The sequence below is a fragment of the Heterodontus francisci genome, chromosome 15 (assembly GCF_036365525.1).
Source record: "Heterodontus francisci isolate sHetFra1 chromosome 15, sHetFra1.hap1, whole genome shotgun sequence".
NCBI classification, from domain to species: Eukaryota; Metazoa; Chordata; class Chondrichthyes; order Heterodontiformes; family Heterodontidae; genus Heterodontus; species Heterodontus francisci.
The window spans coordinates 23,870,809-23,891,192 of NC_090385.1; the positions used below are offsets into that span (position 1 = coordinate 23,870,809).

At 44.3% G+C, this 20,384-nt stretch overlaps 1 protein-coding gene across 3 annotated transcripts in view; it reads right to left on the reverse strand.

Annotated features, from left to right (window-relative positions):
* The window catches only part of atg4a (autophagy related 4A, cysteine peptidase), a 70,293-nt gene that overhangs the window by 48,607 nt on the left and 1,302 nt on the right, over window positions 1-20,384 (reverse strand). For all 3 annotated transcript variants that reach the window (XM_068047234.1, XM_068047236.1, XM_068047235.1), the window contains exons 2-5: window positions 19,428-19,538; window positions 9,925-9,996; window positions 3,038-3,136; window positions 226-327 (exon numbers count right to left, since the gene is read on the reverse strand). In XM_068047234.1, the coding sequence (XP_067903335.1) occupies window positions 226-327; window positions 3,038-3,136; window positions 9,925-9,996; window positions 19,428-19,538 (384 nt within the window). The remainder of the gene's footprint in view (window positions 1-225; window positions 328-3,037; window positions 3,137-9,924; window positions 9,997-19,427; window positions 19,539-20,384) is intronic.

The following is a 20,384-nucleotide window of genomic DNA, read 5'->3' on the forward strand; positions in this document are numbered from 1 at the left end:
GGATTCAATTTTCTCAATGTGCAGTTCCATCGTGACTGGAAGCACAGGATGCTATGCCACAGGATTTCAATTTGGAAAAGAAGTGTTAAGGACACCTCAATGCTAACAGTTACAGTGTATTTATATGCTATTTCTATATTCATTTTGAGGGTGGAGCAATTGTCCAATGTATTCTTACTTATGGTTTTACTGTTATTAAAAAAAAACCCTTGTTGTTTCCCTTACCCATTTGATGAATTGAGTAACAACTGTCCTTCCTATCCAGAAAAGATTGCAGAATCCGGTGATACTGCTCAGGCTGCCATTTGCCTTTTTCCCATCGCCAATCTGCAACAATACCATTCGATTAACCAACTAACCAAACATATATACACAGGTACAAATAATAGTTCAAAATAACTTTAATCAGAGGGTAATCAGTTTAAAAAATTTTTTTTTTGCCAAGTATTAACTGTGATACCCATTAGTTTCGGTATTTCTGTTTAAAACAGGATAGTTGGTAAGGAAAATCAGCTGAGAGGAGTTACTTTGCACTGACTTTTGCTGAGGCTGAATTATCAGTAGAGGCACAATCAATAACATTGTCTTGAATCCTACAGCTAAATTAAGGCATTACAAGCCAATGGCAGTTTAGTAAAAGAACTTTTCTTAATTTTACACAGATGAAACAACACCAATGGAATTCATATCAATAGAAAAACAGTAATTAATTCAAGATGCTGACTGAGGGGGGCTTAATGAGCCAGGCAGTGTGAGGCAGCTGACTTAACACCTGGGAAATGCCTTTGGTCATCAACTTGATTGAGTCACTTCAACTATATTGTGCATCACAACATTTCAGAACAGTTTCTCCAGTTGTGTCATTGTTACTCATGGTTTGAAACAAAATGTTCATAATTTTTAAAAATGAGTTAGTGGAGGGGCCAAAGACAATGGCTTCAGTCTTCCCAATCGTTAACTGCAGGAAACTGTGTCTCATCCAGGACCAGATGTTGGACAAGCAGTCTGACAACAAAGAGGCAGTGGATGGGTCAAGAGAGGTGGTGGAGGTAGGTTTGAGTGTCATCAACATATGCTTGGAGGTGATGCTGCCAAGAGGCAGCATGTGGATATGGAAGAAAAGAGGGCCATGGATAAATCCTTTGCTGAAATCCAGTGTTAATAGTGCAGGGGCAGGAAGAGAAGCCATTGCTGAAAATTCTCTGGATAGATAAAAGTGGAGCCAAGTGAATGCCGACTTATTGAAATGGATAACAGAGGAAAGGTATTGGAGGAGAATGGTCTCGTTGACAGTGTCAAAGGCTGCAGAGAAGTCGAGAAGGATGAAGTAGGATACTACATCAGTCAAGCAGAAAGATACTTGTGATGTTGATTAGTTTTGGTGCTGTGGCAGATTGAAGATATTTAAATATGGAATTGTAGGAAAGATGGGCACAGATTTGAGAGACAAAAACACATTCAAGGACATTTCAGAGGAATGGATGGTAGTTTGCAAGGACAGAGAATTTGAGGGTGGGTGTTTTTTTAAGGGGGAAATGATGATGACCATTTAGAAAGAGAGGAGACTGGTATCTGAGGAGAGTGAATTATTTACAGTATCATCTAATATGGGGGCCAGGAAGGGAAGTTGGGCGGGCAGCAATTCAGTGGGAATAGGGTCGCAGGCAGGAGCTGGATCTCATGAGCTTGGGGAGGGCATGTGGAAAGAAAGGAGAGAAAATGGAGAAAGACACTAGTTCGGAGACACGTGAATGGGGATCTAGCACAGGCAGCTGAACAGATGGTCTCAATCTTATTGCAAAGAAGTCCATGTGTTTCAGTCACTTATTGTTGGAGATGTGGGTGGATGGGGCAGGGGAGAAGGGTATAGGAGACAGTTGGTAGTGGAGAAAAGAAGCTGGAGTTATCTTTACTCTTTAGGAGGATCCTGGATACCAATTGGTTTTAGCAGAGAAAAACCATGCCCAATAATGCTTGATGTGTTTCATCCGGATCTGGTGATGGATGGCTAAAGTAGTTGTGCGCCAAATACGCTTACATCTACACCCCTTGGACTTGAAGGAACGAAGATGGGGCCATACGAGGGGAAGATCAGAATGGAAGAGAATAAAGTTTTCTGGGAACAGAGGTATGTAAAGATGGCCATGAGGGGGTATTTGAGCAGATCGACAGCAGCAGAAATACCATGATGAATGGAGGGTCAAATGCTAGACAGCTGATAGCTTGAAAGTGACATGTGTGGGGGGAAGGAATTAGAATTTTTCCAGGGCCAGCACAGAACGAAGTGGGTTTGGAAAGGAGTATGGGAATACAGGTGATAAGGGACAGAAGAAGTGGTTTGAGATGGCCTTGCCTACAACTGAGGGGAGTGGCGGAGAGATGACAATGCCAAGAAAGTGGCTGTGAATATTGGATATATGCAGCGGGAGGTTAAGGGAGTACAACAGGGAATTGTAATTGGAGGAGACAGGGAAAGGTGATTTGAGATGAAGATTGAAATCACAGAAGATGCGAAGTCACAGTGCAAAGACTGAGGGAGGTAACAGGCAGGATATCTTGATAAGAAACTTGGGGTAAAGTTGGAGGAGGTGGCAGGCATGACAACAAGGATTTCAAAAGAGCAATGGGAGGGCTAGAACTAGGAAAGGTGCTCTAAAGAGGTGCCAGGGGAGTAGGAGGAAGAGACCAGGATGTAATTTGGTGATAAGGACCACAATAAGGCTGTGGTGGATATTGCGTCCTTCGCGAGTGAACTATTAATTTCTCCCCTTTTTCACCAATCAGCTCCCTCTGTGAAGCAGGGCAACCTGCTCTAGCTTGTTTACAAGATTTGCCTCATGATAATTCGCTCCCTCTGCAAAGTGGTGAAAAAGAGGGAGTCCCTGAACTTCATTTAACATTTGCTTTTGACACTAAGACGATTACCTCACTACGCAAAGGATTCCAAGAGTACACCTGAGCCCAAAGCTGGTCTTCCAACAGTGTGACACTCATCTGGCTCAGGTTTTTGTAATGAGTGGTTACCATAAAGACTCACCTATTCCTAGGTGTTTGCATATTAATGCCTGTGCCAGGATCATCTGTCCACAACGCAACATACATCCCCAGCCAGTATCAGACGAGGGACCAGTCCCCCCTGTGTAAACGAAAACAGAGAATTGACTACAACCTTTAGCAACTCCACACAACTGTGAACTGTGTTACGACCAGGTGAGCAATGTCTAGGGGTCTTTTGCTATCTTTATCTGGTCTTACTGTAACAGGGTTTAATTTTTAAACACACTGTGTTTTGTACTCCCCTTTGTGTGAATCCTTGTTCACAGTTTCCAATTATAAGGCAAAGAACTGAGCATAAACAGGCTTTCTTTGGTTTAAAGCAGAAATATGAAATTTATTAAACCTTAAACTTAAACACTAATACGGTTCACGCCTACGGATATACGACACGCTCACGCTAGCATGCACACGTGATATAAACATGCAGATAGGAATAGAAAAGAGAAGAAAAGATAAGTAGAACAGTTTGAGGCAATATCTTGTTACTGTTTCTCGAGCTCGCTGTAGTCCTTTATGGCCTGTATGGCCTTGCGATTCGTTGGGGCCCAGTCATCATCTTAACCTTGTTCACATAGGAAATTTAGTTTCACGTGTTTTCACAAGATTCAGTTCCGTGGGAAGAGATGAAGGCAGGCAGACAGGAGACAGGCAAGCAGAGGAGATCTTCTCAGTCCATGAGCACGCGGCATTCTCTGCAACAGACAGCTAGTCATGTGACTAAAACTGGTCTGACTACTTCTGTGTATTGGAGAAGCAACTGCTGAATCCCCCATTGTTTCAACATTGTCTGTTACCATGGAAATGTCCATCCGGTCTGGGCTTGCAATTTTAAGTTTTAATGTTCAAGTGGCGAAATAATGTGTGCCTCAGTCTTGGCAGGAGGGGTTTGCTGACAGCAGTTAATCTGATAATTCGCATTTGGATGAGAATATTTTATCTTTTCAGACAATTGAAGATTTTTAATACATAAAACACATGTATAAATATAAAAGTATAATGTTCACTAAATGTGCTGCAAATTTCTAATGGTTTTATATTTTTCACTGCCCCTATAATATTTGGTGGTTCATTGAAAAATACATAAAATTACACAAATATTCCAACAAAAGCCCAGCCGCTTGGACAGATACGCTAAATGCTATGATAGAATATGATTTTATATATACAAACTTGCATTTATATAATGTCATCATATCTCTCCAAACACTCTCAAATGGTTTCACACACCAAGGGGTGAGTTTATGCTGGCCCCCACATCGGCTTTAGAGGCGGGGAGAGCGTACAATTAGGCGGGATGGTGGTGGGGTCTTTCTGCCTCCATCCAAATTAATGCCCAACTAAGAGCCTCATCCTGCCACCGCTGGAATTAGCCCAGCAGTGGCTGGCCTGTAACTGCACGGGGAGCACGTCAAACCCGCGCATGTTGCTTGCCAGTTCCGGGGTGGGTCCCTCGTTAAAAGGCACTTAGTGCCTGAACGAGGGACCCGGCATCGGGAAAGTTGGGGGGTGGGGGGAGCGGTCCACTGAGAGCCACTCCACTGCACTTGCTGCTGTCCTCCCTACAGCCCCTCCCCATAACCTCACCCCGTAAAGCCCTTCCCGCTGTGACTTACTGGTGGCCTGGTTCCAGGGCCTCAGATGAGTCCAGTACTGGCAGCAACCGCCGCCTCCGCGGTAGCGCTGCTCAGTTAAAGAGCTGCTGGCCTCTGATTGGCCAGTAGCTCTCAGCAGGCAGGACTTCTGTCACCAGGGTCCTTGATCCTGGGGAAGGTCCGTCGTTGTCCACTTAAGTGCCCAACTGGCACTTGATTTGGCTGGCCTTCCCCAGATGAGGCGACGCGGGGTTCTCACCGGTGCTTTTGCCAGTGGTCGAGATACCTATTGCCAAGACAAAATCCAATCCAAGGATTACTTTAAAGTGTAATAACTATTGTTATGAAGGTATCTGAATCACCAAAGCAGACAGATGGGCCTCAGTCTAATAATAAAAGCAAAATACTGCGGATGCTGGAAATCTGAAATAAGAACAAGAAATGCTGGAAACACTCAGCAGGTCTGGCAGCTGTGGAGAGAGAAACAGAATTAACGTTTCAGGTCAGTTCTGAAGAAGGGTAGCCAACAGTATGGTTAGTGTTAATAATGTAAGAAATTACTGTTAGTACTGACCCAAGATAGTTTAATGCATTACCAAAATGTATACAGCAGGGCTTGCCAACTTTTGTATTAGTTCAAGATCAAGTTCAATTACAGATACAGTAATCATTGGGCTGAATTTTAGTTCCAAAGTCCCGATCCTGACACCGGGCTGAATTCTGGGTCAGGAACCACAGGTGGCTGTGGCGGGACCCTGGAGGAGATTTGAGGCAGTGGCCAATAAAGAGGCCACCTCCAGGAGCCCCATCCAATTTAGGACGGTGGACAGGCGCTGCAGCTGGGAGGGGCAACAGGAGCACCCAAGACTCTGTCTGTGTGGCTGGCTGCCCCACCAGGAGAGGTGGCTGCTGCTACTGCTGTAGGTGAGGGACTGCGAGAGCACCTCTGAAGACTTATACGTGGAACAAATTATCCTGTGGCCACAGCTGCAATGCTATCAATGCAGAGGGGAGTCCCTCCACAGGATAGCCTGCTGCCGCGGCTATCGCCCTCACAGATTAGTAGATCCATGCTGGGCTGCTTTGCAGGTTGCACCTCTGGCTCCTACACTCCCAACCTGCCAATGGGAGGCTGCCACTATTCCATCTACGGGCTCAAGCCACATCCGGGAGCCCTTCCACTATCTCAAAAATTCAAATAGCATGTGAAGAATGCCCTCAATTGGCACTTTAATTGGCTACCCGCGACTGGCGGGCGGGTAGCTATCACCACCCCTAGAAGCCGCCTCCCTGAAAATAGGCCGGAGGTGGGAACATGCTGGCAGGCCAGCACAGTGGCCGGTAGCGAGAAATTGCCAGTACGCCCACCTCTAAACCCGCCTGCCCACTGTGTTCATTCTTGTATCATTAATCATCTGGGGAAAAATTAAATTAGTGGACAGCAGATCTTGGGCTGATTTTTGATAAGTTGACTTTTAGGAAAATTAATTACACACCCTTGATTTGAAATGGGAGCTGCCGATGTAGGTAGGAGAAAAAAAGGATGCCTCAAGATGAAGGCTACCTCTGAAGAGCTTTTCCAAATTTTTTAAATCAAAGAGGCTGCAGCTGCCAGGCCATCATCATGGAGGGCAACCCCTCTACTGGACCCTATGGCTATGGTGGGTGTGGTTGGGGGGGGGGGGGAGGGTTCCTAGCTGGATGGAGCACTGGATTCCTGGTCTGCCGTCAGCATGCCACCTCCATCGCTCAGTCATGTTTCAGCCTCAGTTGGGGGCCCAAATGCCAACTGGAAAATTCCAGTCGGCCCTATGTTGGCAACATTTCTGGAGAGCACAATGTGCCCTGTGTGCACTGAGAAGGTATTAGGAAGATGGGTCAGATTGGCTCAGTTGGTAGCACTCTTGCCTGAGTTGGCCGATTGCAGGGTCCAGCCCCTCTCCTGGTCTTGAGCACATAATCTGCCCCAGTGCTTCGCTTTTTGAAGACAATTGTGCATCCAGAGATAACATTCTGAAGGACAGTGGTAGCCCTCAGTACCTCAGTCAAGCAGCTACTGACATGCACAAGTCTATTCAGTGAGAATTGGCAGGCTCTTCAAGCACAGGACTCACCACAACTGAGTCCCAACCTATCCTAGCATGCCTTTCAACCACATGCATTTATACCATTTATTCCTTCACTAGATAGTGATCAACAACAGTCACGTTAGACAAATAATTTTACTTTCCCTAGCCCAGGGATGCACAGGCCATCACTACCATCAGCTGATTCAGTGCAGGCTTAAAAACTAACTGATACCAACTGATATTACCCTGCCCCTTCTATGCATGCTATAGTTTAATAGGTGGACTATTACATGAATGGAATTAGCTGGAGATAGATAAATGGAATACAATTAGTTAATCTTCCATAAATCATTCTTCTATGCTAAGCAAAGTGGCATTGCAATCTGGAGGATGATTAAATGTCCCATTTGATGGTCTTTGGGGGTATCTCCACAGGAAGATCCAAGACACAATGCAGTGTGTTGGCTGTGATAGGGTTATCTGCAATGGACTTGACCTCCTACAGTAATATGATTGGACTATAAGACAAGCCCAGAAGGTATGTGTTAAAGGCACTCTATAAATGCAAGCTGTTGTTGTCCAGTCTTGAAAAAGGAGCACCTGAAAAGCAATATTCACAGAATCACTGAATTGTCACAGTGCTGGAGGCCATTCGGCCCATTGTGTCCACGAAAGAGCAATTCGCTAAGTTCCATTCCCCCACCTTCTCCCCGTAACCCTGCACATTCTTCCTTTTCATATAACAGTTTAAATCCCTTTTGAATACTTCAATTGAACCTGCCTCCACCACACTCTCAGGCAGCGCATTCCAGACCTTAACCACGCTCTGTGTGAATAAGTTTTTCTTCATGTCACTTTTGCTTCTCTTACCAAATACTTTAAATCAGTGCCCTCTCATACTTGATCCTTCGAACAGTTTCTCTCTATCTACTCTGCCCAGACCCCTCGTGATTTTGAATGCCTCTATCAAATCACCTCTCAGCCTTCTCTTCTCCAAGGAAAACAGTACTAACTTCTCCAATCTATCTTCATAACTGAAGTCCCTCATCCCTGGAATCATTCTCGTGAATCTTTTCTGTACTCCAATGCCCTCACGTCTTTCCTAAAGTGCGGTGCCCAGAACTGGACGCAATACTCCAGCTGAGACTGAACTAGTGTCTTATGCAAGTTCAACATAACTTCCTTGCTCTTGTACTCTAGTCCCCTATTAAGAAAGCCCAGGCTACTGTATGCTTTCTTAACCGTTCTCTCAACCTGTCCTGCCACCTTGAATGACTTAAGCACATATACACCTAGGTCCCTCTGCTCCTGCACCTCCTTTATAATTGTACCTTTAATTTTATATTGTCTCTCTATGTTCTTCCTACCAAAATGAATCACTTCACATTTCTCTGCATTGAACTTCATCTGCCACCTGTCTGCCCATTTCACCAATTTGTCTATGTCCTTTTGGAGTTCTACACTATTCTCCTCACAGTTCACAATGCTTCCAAGTTTCGTATCATCTGAAAACTTTGAATTGTGCCCTGTACACCAAGGTCTAGGTCATTAATATATATCAGGAAAAGCAAGGGTCCCAACACTGACCCCTGGGGAATTCCACTACAAACCTTCCTCCAGCCCAAAAAAATCCATTAATCACTACTCTTTGTTTCCTGTCACTCAGCCAATTCCATATCCATGTTGCTACTGTCCCTTTTCGTCCATGAGCTATAGGTTTGCTCACAAGTCTGTTGTGTGGCACTGTATCAAATGCCTTTTGAAAGTCCATGTACACCACATTGTTACGACCAGGTGAGCAATGTGTCTAGGGGTCTTTTGCTATCTTTACCTGGTCTTATTGTAACAGGGTTTAATTTTAAACACACTGAGTTTTGAGCTCTTCCTTTGTGAATCCTTGTTCACAACTTTCCAATTATAAGGCAAAGAAATGAGTACAAACAGGCTTTCTTTGGTTTAAAGAAGAAAGATGAAATTTATTAAACCTTAAACTTAAAATCTAACATGGTTCACACCTACAGATATAGGACACGCCCAAACTAGCATGCACACGCGACATAAACATGCACATAGGGATAGAAAAGAGAAGAAAAGAGTAGAACAGTTTGAGGCAATATTTTGTTATTGTTTCCCCAACATTGCTGTAGTCCTTGATCGAAAATATGGTCTTGCATTTCGATGGGGCCCAGAAGTCTTCTTAAAACTTTATTCACGTAGGAAACCTTTCTCTTTTTGAGTTTCAAATGTTTGCACAAGATTCTGTTCCGTGGGAAGAGATGGAAGCAGGCAGACAGAGAGGAGATGTTCTCAGTCCATGAGCACACAGTGTTCTGTTCCAATTCCTTTGTTAGGAGTTCAAATTTAAAAAAAACACCCAGGTTGCCCTTATATGGAACAGCCTCTTCAAAATCCTTTGTTGGAAGTTCAAATTCTCTGCAACAGCCTGTTAGTCATGTGACCAAAACTGGTCTGACCACTTCTGCGTCTTGGAGAAGCAACTACTGTGTCCCCATTGTTTCAACATTGTCTGGTACTATGCAAATGTCCTTCCAGTCAGGGCTTGCAATTTTACATTTTTGTTCATGTGATGAAATAATCTGTGCCTCAGTCTTGGCAGGTGGGGGGTTTTGCTTGACAACATCAACAGCATTAACCTCATCAACCCTCTCTGCTACCTCCACAAAAAACCCCAGCAAGTTAGTTGAACATGATTTTCCCTTAAGAAATCCATGCTGGCTTTCCTTAGTTAACCTGCATTTATCCATGTGACTATTAATTTTGTCCCAAATTATTTTTTCTAGAAGCTTCCCCACCACCGCAGTTAAACTGACTGGCCTGTAGTTTCTGGGCTTATCTTTACACCCTTTTTTGAACAACGGTGTAACGTTTGCAATTCTCCAGTCCTTTGGCACCACCCGAGACTAAGGAAGACTGAAAAATTTTCGTCAGTGCCTCTGCGCTTTCCACCCTCACTTCCCTCAGTATCCTTGGATGCATCTCATCCGGTCCTGGTGCTTTATTCACTTTAAGTACAGACAGCCTAATACAGAGTCTTTATCAATTTTAACCCTTCTAGTGTCTGAATTACCTCCTCCTTCACCATTGGTAGTGGGGAGGAGGAGAAGAAAGTTACCCCTTCCACCTGGGCTGTCTAATGTCACAACATACTGTGACTGGGCAATGGGTCCCTAGCCATGCATACTCACCAATGGGGGAGAACTTCTTCCTGTATGTAAACCAAAGCCTTGACTTCACGTCTGACAGGAGTTCAGATTGTTCTGTTAGAAGTAAAGGAAACATTAGATATTAGGTACCCAGGATCAACCAATATTGTTCTCCAAGTGATGAAGGACATTTATGTCAATAGCTTTACGGAACTGCTGTCAAGATGAATAGTGCACGACCAACTTAAATTACACACTGGTGCAATAAAGAAAAGACTGCACAATGCTATAACATTCCAACTGGAATGATTTGTGCTTCCCGTGGCTTGAACTCACGACTTTATGACTCAGACAAGAGCTAAAACTTACACCTTTAGTATAGTAGCACTAACACCTACAGCCAGTTGTATGGAAATACAGTATTGGGGTGAACCTGATATACAGATGTTGACTCCAAATTTTGCCAAATTATTATTTTTGTTCTGTCTTTGGAGTTATGGGGCAGGATTTTTGTTTAGGAGTTGGGACCACAGATGCTGGGATGAAATCTGCGTCCCGACCCCACACTGCATTGGAAATAGTCACCCAGTATGATTTTCAAAGGAATGGCCAATTAATGGCCAGAGGGCACGTTCACCGCCCAATTAAGGACAGTGGGTGAGCTTCAGACACTGGAGGGCAAATAGAAGGGCCTCCAGCACTGAGAGAGCGGCAGCCTACAAGTGCAGGTAAGGAAGAGAGAAGGCACATCAGGATGCTGGTACCCTCTCAGCACTTTCAAAATTTTCATAAATAAAAATGTCCACAGCAGTAGCTGTGGCCACCTTTCAACATTAGCCCCGTGGGTTGGGGGTGGGGGGAAAAGAGTGGTGTGATAAATAGTTCTTGAGCACTGGCCCCCGGTCAGCCGCCAGGAGGCCACCTCCTTTCGCTAGCCACGTTCCAGCCACCGCAGGGGGCTGGCCTGTCGACTGGAAAATTCCATTCGGCACTGGAGAGGGGCCTTTACTTGCCTTTATTGGCTACCCAGCGCTTGCGGACGGGTAACCGTTTCGCCCCCAACCTGAAGTGTTTGAAAATGGCTCAGAGGCAGGACCAAGCTGGCAAACCGGCATGCTGACCGACAGCGGGAGATTCCGGTCCTGCCCACCTCCACTTCCACCCCCACCAACCATTGAAAATTTAGCCAATGGAGTCTGTCACCTTGTGACTCAATGCTGAGAATACTTAAAACTGTTGCGGTAATTTCTGAAGGGGGTGAGGAGAAACAGAAGCTCAGATGACCCAACGGAGAGCACTAACTCATTTTTTGCAACTTTCTTTTATTCGTTCTTGGGAGATGGGCATCACTGGCAAGGTTGGCATTTATTCCTAGTTACCAGAGAAGGAAGCTAGTGTGTTTTCTTCTTGAACCAGCTTTATTTCCAGATTTCTTTTTTAAAAAAACTGAATACAAAATTTCAAACTGCCACAGTAGGATTTGAACTCATAAGCCGAGATTTTATGAGAACCATGGCGCTTCCAGCTGCGGAGCCGGAAGTTGGTGGAACTTCCGCTTCCGCCCTTTTTCCCATTTCGCAAACAATTTTACATTCAAATTAAAGGTGCAGCAACAGGTGTGGGTGACACACACGATCATGCGGCGGGGATGAACTTTCATTGCTGGAACCTGCTGTCACTCTATGAAGCACCATGAGCCACACGTCAATAAATCATTCTGTGTTGAGAGCCAAAAGGATCCACAGCCTTCGGAAGCATATGCTGATTGCAGCCACAGAATATGTTTACCATAAACTGTTCTTGGTTTACCTTCACTTTCAGTTTGCACCCAAGCACCACCTCCCCCTCATAATTTTTTTTTGCTTCTGACTGTTCCCTCTGCCAGCCAGTACCCTGATTTCGCTCCACAGGACCCCAACGTTGACAGCATTCATTTCTCCCTTTAGACCCCTCATGATCATCTCTTTACTGTTATGCACACAATCCACTGCCCCCTGCAACCACTCACAGCCAGCTTCAGCATTAATATCAACCACTACACACCCCGAAAACTGCCTTCCTCCCTCATCTGCTCCTCCACCCACCCGAGACCCCACCCTGTCCTCACCGTTTACCCTCCCCTGCTCCTCCATGCACCTGATCACCCCACCCTCTCCTGCCCTCCTCCTTCATGCACCCAATCACCCCATCCTGTCTTGTTCTCCTCCCTCCCCTGCTGCTTCATGAACCCCCACCCCTGCCTTCCCCACCATTGCCCAAGAAGAATTGCCCTTGCTGGTGCCGAGCCTGGAGCCTGCACAAAGCCGACTGGTGTACGCCACGTTTAAAGGAATGTGAACCGGATGGCACGGGAATACCGCTCACTGCTAACTTAATGTGTCAGGTAGGACTTAATTTGAACTAAGTGTAGGGTAGAATCATAGAAAGTTTAAGGCTCAGAAAGAGGCCACTTGGCCCATCGTGTCTGTACCGGCCGAAAAACAATCCACTTATTCTAATCCCAACCTCCAGCATTTGGTCCGTAGTCCTGCAGTTTACGGCACTGGAGGTGCATATCCAGACTCCTATTGAATGAGTTGAGGGTCTCTGCCTCAACTAGCCTTTCAGGCAGTGAGTTCCAGACCATCACCACCCTCTGGGTGAAAAAAGTTTTCCTCATCTCCCCTCTAATTTTTCTAACAATCGCTTTAAATCTATGCCCCTCATCACTGACCTCTCTGCTAAGGTGAATAGACCCTTCACCTCCACTCTATCCAGGCCCCTCAAAATTTTGTACATTTTAATAAGATCTCCCCTCAGCCTTTTCTGTTCCAAGGAGAACAACCCCAGCCTATCCAATCTTTCCTCATAGCTGCATTTTTCCAGTCCTGGAAACATCCTCGTAAATCTCCCCTGTACCCTCTCTAATGCAATTACATCCTTTCTGTAATGAGGTGAGCAGAACTGCACACAATACTCAAGTTGTGGTCTAACCAATGAGTTATACAGTTCCAGCATAACCTCCCTGCTCTTGTGTTCTATACCTCAGCTAATATAGGAAAGGATTCCATATGCCTTCTTAACCACCTTATCGACCTGTCCTGCTATCTTCAGGGATCTGTGGACATTCACTCCAAGGACCCTTACTTCCTCTACACTTCTCAGTATTTTCCCATATTCCTTTGCCTTGTTTGACCTCCCCAAATGCATCATCTCAACCTTCTCCAAGTTGAATTCCATTTGCCACTTTTCTGCGCATCTGACCAGACCATCAATATCTTTCTGCAGCCTACAGCTATCCTCCTCGCTATCTACCACATGATCTATCTTTGTGTCATCCGCAAACCTCTTGATCATGCCCCCTACATTTACGTCCAAATCATTAATATGCACCACAAAAAGCAGGGGACCCAGTACTGAGCCCTGCAGAGCGCCAGTCGCTAAAACAGACGTCAACAATTACCCTTTGTTTCCTGCCACTGAGCCAATGTTGTATCCACCTTGCTGCATTTCCCTAGATCCCATGGGATTTTATTTTTTTAACCAGTCTGCCATGTGGGACCTTGTCAAAAGCCTTGCTGAAATCCATGTAGACCACATCAACTGCACTACCCTCATCTATCTTCCTTGTTACTTCTTCAAAAAATTTAATCAAGTTGGTCAAACAAGATCTTCCCTTAACAAATCCATGCTGACTATTCTTGATTAGCCCTGTGTCTTTCTAAGTGACAGTTTGTCCTGTCTCTCAGAATAGATTCCAATAGTTTTCCAACTACTGAGGTTAGACTGACTGGCCTGTAATTATTCAGTCTATCCTTTGCTCCCTTTTTAAACAGAGATACAACGTTAGCAATTCTCCAATCCTCTGGCATCACACCTGTATTCAGTGAGGACTGGAAAATGATGGTCAGACCCTCTGCTATTTCCTCTCTTGCTTCTTTAAACAGCCTAGGATACATTTCATCTGGCCCGGTTGATTTATCAACTTTCAAGGATGCTAATCCCATTAATACTTCCTCTGTCCCTATGTTTATCACATCCAATATTTCACATTCTTCCTCCTTAACTACAATATCTGCATCGTCCCCCTCTTTTGTGAAGACAGATGCAAAGTATTCAATAAGAACCATACCAATATCTTCTACTCCTACACATAGGTTACCTTTTAGGTTTTTATGGGCCCTACTCTCTCCTTAGTTATCCTCTTACTCTTAATGTATTGATAAAACATCTTAGGGTTCACCTTGATTTTGCTTGGCAATATTCTTTCATGCCCTCTCTTTGCTTTCCTAATTTCCTTTTTGATTTCACCCCTCCACTTTCTATACACCTCTCAGCGTCCTGTAGTATTGAGGTCTAGGTGTGGGACATAAGCTTTCCTTTTCTGCCTTATCTTACCTTGCAGGCTCCTTGACATCCATGGAGTTCCAGATTTGGCCGCCTCACTCTTTTTCTTTGTGGGAACATGTTTACCCTGAGCCCCTTGAATCTCCCCTTTGAATGCCTCCCACTGTTCTGACACTGATTTACCCTGAAGTAACTTTTTCCAGTCCACTTTCGCTAAGTCACTCCTCAGTTTAGTAAAATTGGCCTTGCTCCAATTGAGAAGACCAACTCCTGTTCTATCTCTGTCCTTTTCCATAATTATGTTAAAACTGACTGAATTATGATCACTACCACCAAAATGCTCTCCCACTGCCACTCCTTCCATCTGCCCATCTTCATTTCCTAAAATGAAGTCTAAAACTGCACCCTCTCTTGTCGGACTTGCTACATACTGGGCAAAAAAGTTCTCCTGAATGCACCTCAAGAATTCGGCTCCCTCAATTCCTTTCACACTAAAACTATCCCAGTTAATATTACTGGGATACTTAAAATTCCCTACTATTACTATCCTATAGTTCTTGCACTTCTCAGAAATTTGCCTATATATCTGCTCTTCTATCTCCCTCTGACTGTTTGGGGGTCTATAGTACACTCCCAGCAGTGTGATTGCCCCTTTCTTGTTCCTTAGCTCTATCCACATGGCTTCATTTGATGAACCTTCCAACGTATCATCCTTCCTCACAGCTGTAATCGTCTCTATGACCAAAATTGACACTCCCCCTCCTTTCTTATCCCCCTCCCTATCGCGTCTGAAAACCCTGTAACCAGGAACGTTGAGCTGCCATTCCTGTCCCTCCTTAAGCCATGTTTCTGAAATAGCTATGATATCATACTGCCACATGTCTATCTGTGCCCTCAGCTCATCTGCTTTATTTGCTATACTCCTTGCATTGAAATAGATACCCTTGAGAACTGCCAAACTCTTTTTTTTATTTTTTAACCCTCATTTCCTCTGTCTTCCAGACTCATCCATTAATTTTCCGCTTTCCATTTTAATTTCTGGTTTTGTCCTAGTCAGGTCTATCCTCAGGTCCCCATCCCCCTGCCAAACTAGTTTAAACCCTCCCCTCCAGCACTAGCACAACATCCCACAAGGTACTCAGTCCCAGCTCTGTTCAGGTGCAACCCGTCCAGCATGTACAGGTCCCATCTCCCCCACAGCCCATCCCAATGTCCCAGGAATCTGAAGCCCTCTCTCTTGCACCATCTTTCCAGCCACGCATTCATCTGTCTTATCCTTCTAATTCTATACTCCCTTGCGCATGGCACTGGGAGTAATCCAGAGAATACTACTTTTGAGGTCCTGCTTGCTAATTTCGTACGTAGCTCCCTAAATTCCGACTGCAAGACTCTTTCTACCTATGTCGTTGGTTCCAATGTGGACCATGACTGCTGGCTGTTCACTCTCCCTCTTCAGGATGCTCTGCTGCCACTCAGTGACATCCTTGACCCTGGCACCAGGGGAGGCAACACACCATATGAATTCATGTCTGCAGCCAACGAAATGTCTGTCTTTTCCCCTGACTATTGAATCACTATGGCTCTTCCAATCTTCCCTGTACCCCACTGTGCAGCTGAGCAACCCATGGTGCCATGGACTGGGCTCTGGCTGCACTCCCCAAGTGAAGCATCACTTTCCTCAGTACTCAGAACTGAATACCTGTTGGAGAGTGAGATGCACTCAAGGGTCTCCTGGACTACCTGCCTGAGCTTTCTTGACTGGTGGTCACCCATTCCCTCTCTCCCTGCAAACTCTTAAGCTGTGGGGTGATCAAATCTATAAATGTGCTATCCCCGTAGTTCTCATCCTCATGAATGCACCGCAGTGTCGCCAGCTGCCGCTCAAGTTCCAAGATCCGGAGCTCAAGCTGCTTCAATTGACGACACTTCCTGCACAAATGGTTCTCCAGGATACGGGAAGCATCCTGGAGCTCCCACATAGCACACAAGGTGTACTCTCGAGGTTGAAGCAACCCTGCCATTCCTTTATTTATTAGTTGACCCTTTGCTACTGGTAAACAAAAACTTACCAATACTACAACAACTTAGAATTACTGATAAAACCTTACCAGTACTGATAAATCCTACTAAAAATCAATAGTGTTCACTAGTTAAAATAAACCTTACTCAAAAAAAATACCAACTACTCACTTGTTCTTTATTATCAAGCTATTTACACATGCGTCCTAACACTAATGTATTAACCCAGCTATTTACTGATACTCCCTAACAGCAGTTACTCATCAATCAATCACCTTGCCATTTTCCTGAGATGTCACTGTTCACTTTTTTCAAACTCCGGCGCACCTGGACTCCTCTCCGCTCCGTTCGCAGAAGGTAAGTGCTCTAGGCTGCGATCCTCAGGTAATGTGTATTCATGATATGGAAATGCATGCAAAGATGAAATCTGCCACCGTGGGGGGGCGGGGGGGGGGGGGGGTGGGGAGGGAGGGAACCCTGGACCACTGCAAACACGCAGCTGACTTAATTTCAATAAAAAAGGTTCAAGGGACGTAGGATTTTAGTTACAAGGTTAGGTTGGAAAAGCTGGGTTTGTTCTCCTTAGAACAAAGGAGATTGAGGGGAGATTTAATAGAACTGTACAAGATTATGACAGGCTTGGTTAATTGGACAAGGAAAAGCTGTTCCCATTAACTAACGCTACAAGGACTAGAGGACACAGATTGAAAGTTTTGGGCAAAAAATGCAGGGGGAATATGAGGAAGCACTTTTTTTTTTTAACTCAGTGATTGGTAATGACCCGGAACTCGCTGCCCACAAGGGTGGGCAATCAACGACTTCAACAGGAAGTTGGATGGCCACCTGAGAGAAATAGACTTGCACTTGCAGGGCTACGGGGATGGGGTTGTGGGGGGGGGGGGGGGGGGGAGGGGAGGTGGTGGAAGTGGGACTAGCAGGATAGTTCTGTGGAGAGCGGCATGTTCTCAATGGCCTCCTTCTGTGCCATAAATGACTTTATGCCGACTTAAACTAAACTGAAAAAAAACTCAATTATTTAATTTTAACAAAATTTTGATAAAATCAATGGGGAAACAATGGAATATTCAGTTTACTCCACAGGTGAAAAATAACTAACAGCACTGTAAAAAAACATTTCCTACCATGGTTCTCCATTACCTGCATATTGACAGTTTGTTTGAGAAGCTATTTTCTAGTTTCCGGCACACATACAATTATATGGAATGTATAGAAAATTATATAGAATATACAACATAAAAACAAGGTAATAAAGGCGAAATACTGTGGATGCTGGAAATCTGAAATAATAACAGACGGTGCTGGAAATACACAGTTCTGATGGAAGGTCACAGACCTGAAACGTTAACTCTGCTTCTCTCTCCACAGATGCTGTCTGACCTGCTGAGTATTTCCAGCACTGTCTGTTTTAATTATAAAAACAAGGTATTCAGCCCAGCTGGGTTTATGCTGGTGTCTATTCACCACAAGCTTCCCCCTACTCTAGTTACCTCTTTCAATCCTTCCCAGCCCCCAATTTCAGATCCCTCTATTTTCTTCACCCTCATGTCTGCATCAAGCTTCCCTTAAATGCCATCAATGCTATCTGCTTCATCTACTCCATTTGGCACAATCTCACCATTCTCTGCGTAAATTAATTCCTCAAGTCTTTATTTGATCTGTATTGATATTTATGTCCCCTTAGCCATATATTAAAACACAGTTTAATCAATAGCTTTTTAACACTGGAATTTTATCTCAAGCTGATCTGTCCCGTTAATTTAAAATTAAACCTTTGGGATTGAAGCTGAAATTATATTTTCTAAAAAAAAAAGACATTTTCCCCCTCTTCTGCTTGCTTGCATCCTCACAGTAACACTTCCATATTCTACCTCTAATCCACCACTCCTCCACTCCCAGCTGAAACAGGCTTTCAGCCTTGAATGCTTCAAATGAATCACCATTCATTGGGCTCAGTCTATTCCCAGGGCCCATCTGCTTGTTTTGGTGGTTCTAATTCTTAAAGGGTAAAATGTTTTCCAAGAGTCCTGAGCAATATTCCTCCCTCAACCATTGCCACTAACAAAAAGGGCATTCATCTCTCCCATGGCTGTGTGAAATTGCTGCACAGAATGACTACTCATTTGTCTATGTAACAAAAGTCATGACTTAAAAATGTAACGTGCAGCATTTTCTAAAGGTTTGGCGCTGTAAGATGCCCGATTAATGCCAGCATTATCATCAAATTACTCCTCAGATTACATTCAGCTTCTAGCTTTGCAAGCTTATAATTACAGCCCAATGTACTCACTCAGCATCTGAAAGAGAAACATAGATTCACATTTCAGACATGACCTTCATCAACACAGTTCAGAAAGGTCATGCCTACATTTTTTTTTATTCATTTGGGGGATGTGGGCATTGCTGGCTAGACCAGCATTTATCGCCCATCCCTAATTGACCTTGAGAATGTGGTGGTGAGCTGCCTGCTTGAACTGTTGCAGTCTTTGGGGTGTAGGTACACCAGCAGTGCTGTTAGGGAGAGAGTTCCAGGATTTTGACCCAGCAACAGTGAAGAAACGGCGATATAGTTCGAAGTCAGGATGGTGTGTGGCTTGGAGGGGAACTTGCAGGTGGTGGTGTTCCCATGCATCTGCTGCCCTTGTCCTAGGTGGTAGAGGTTGCAGATTTGGAAGGTGCTGTCGAAGGAGCCTTGGTGAGTTGCTAAGCTTTTCATTGTTAACATTGACATTAATATTGCTAAGCTTATCTTTCCATTTCAAATGCTGATTACCCTGCTGTGCATTTCTAGCATTTTCAGGTTTTATTTCATCCCGCTCTTTCTTTCCTTCACTCTTATCTTCTTCCTCTTTGTCCCAATCCTAAAAGTACACATTTAAAGAGAGATCTATCTCTCTCGTTGAGAATTTTTTTGTTCAATCACTCGCACATTGTATTCTGGCACACAGATTTATTGTCAGTAACGCTTTTGCTCGCCGTGGAGTAAAATATGAATCACTCATTAGCTTTCTACACCCCCATTTAAAGAACGAACAACCTCCCCTTGCAGTGGTGCCTCACTGTTCCCCAGATTGTATGGCCAGTTAAACAAACAACTAACACCTGGAACCAACTTAGCTAGCAAAGCACTGAATTTCAAGAGGGATCCAATGTACTTGCTTTATCTGCTATGTTAATCCTACCTGTTTTTAAGTGATACTGTTTTCCCAGGATCCATGTAGGCTCTTCAGTGTCTGGAAAGTCTTCAAGCAACTCAGAGAAGCCAGGTATTTGATTTTCGCACTTGGCCAGAACTGTAGTGATACCAAACAGATGGCACAGTAAAGAATGGCGATTCTTCACAAACAGCTGCAAAAATACATTTCTGAAAAACTATTCAAAACTGCCAGCTAACATTCTTACTTGGCAAATCAGGAAATTTAAAAAAATGTTGGCATCAGTAAAAATGACCACAAAGCTGTCAAATTGTCATAAAACCCCAACAGATTCATAAATATGCTTTAGGAAAGGAAACCTGCCATCCTTAGCTTGCCCATATGTGACTTGAGACCCACACCAATGTCGTCGACTCAACTGTTCTATTAAGTATTCTAGAAAGCCACTCATTAGTATCAAACCTCTGCCACCTTCTCAAGCAATTAGGGATGAGCAATAAATGCCAACCTTGCCAACAACAACCAATATCCAACAATCAATTTTTTTTTAACTGCTTGGCTGAACATAATAAGCTGTGGTTGGAATTTTCTATTGTGTTATCAGTCACCTGTATTTCTCACTAGAGCATGATGTAGGCTGCCCCTGGCGGAAGGTTGTGGGACCAAGCCGCACTCCATAGCCTAAATTATGTGCTCAAGTCTGACGCTCAGTGCAGTGCTGAGGGAGTGCTGCACTGTCAGAGCTGCTGCATTTTGGATGAGACATTTAACCCGCTCTCTCAGGTGGACACAAAAAAATTACATGGCATTATTTGAAGAAGTGCAATCAGGTCTAGACAGTAACTGCTGCCAGGCTACTTGACTGTAGAAGGCACCACTGCCAAATCCTATCTTGTCCTCACTCAGGATTCACATCCATGCAATTTCTTATATCAATCACTGAAGAGTGACCAATAACAGGGACCAAGGCTAGATCCCTCCCCC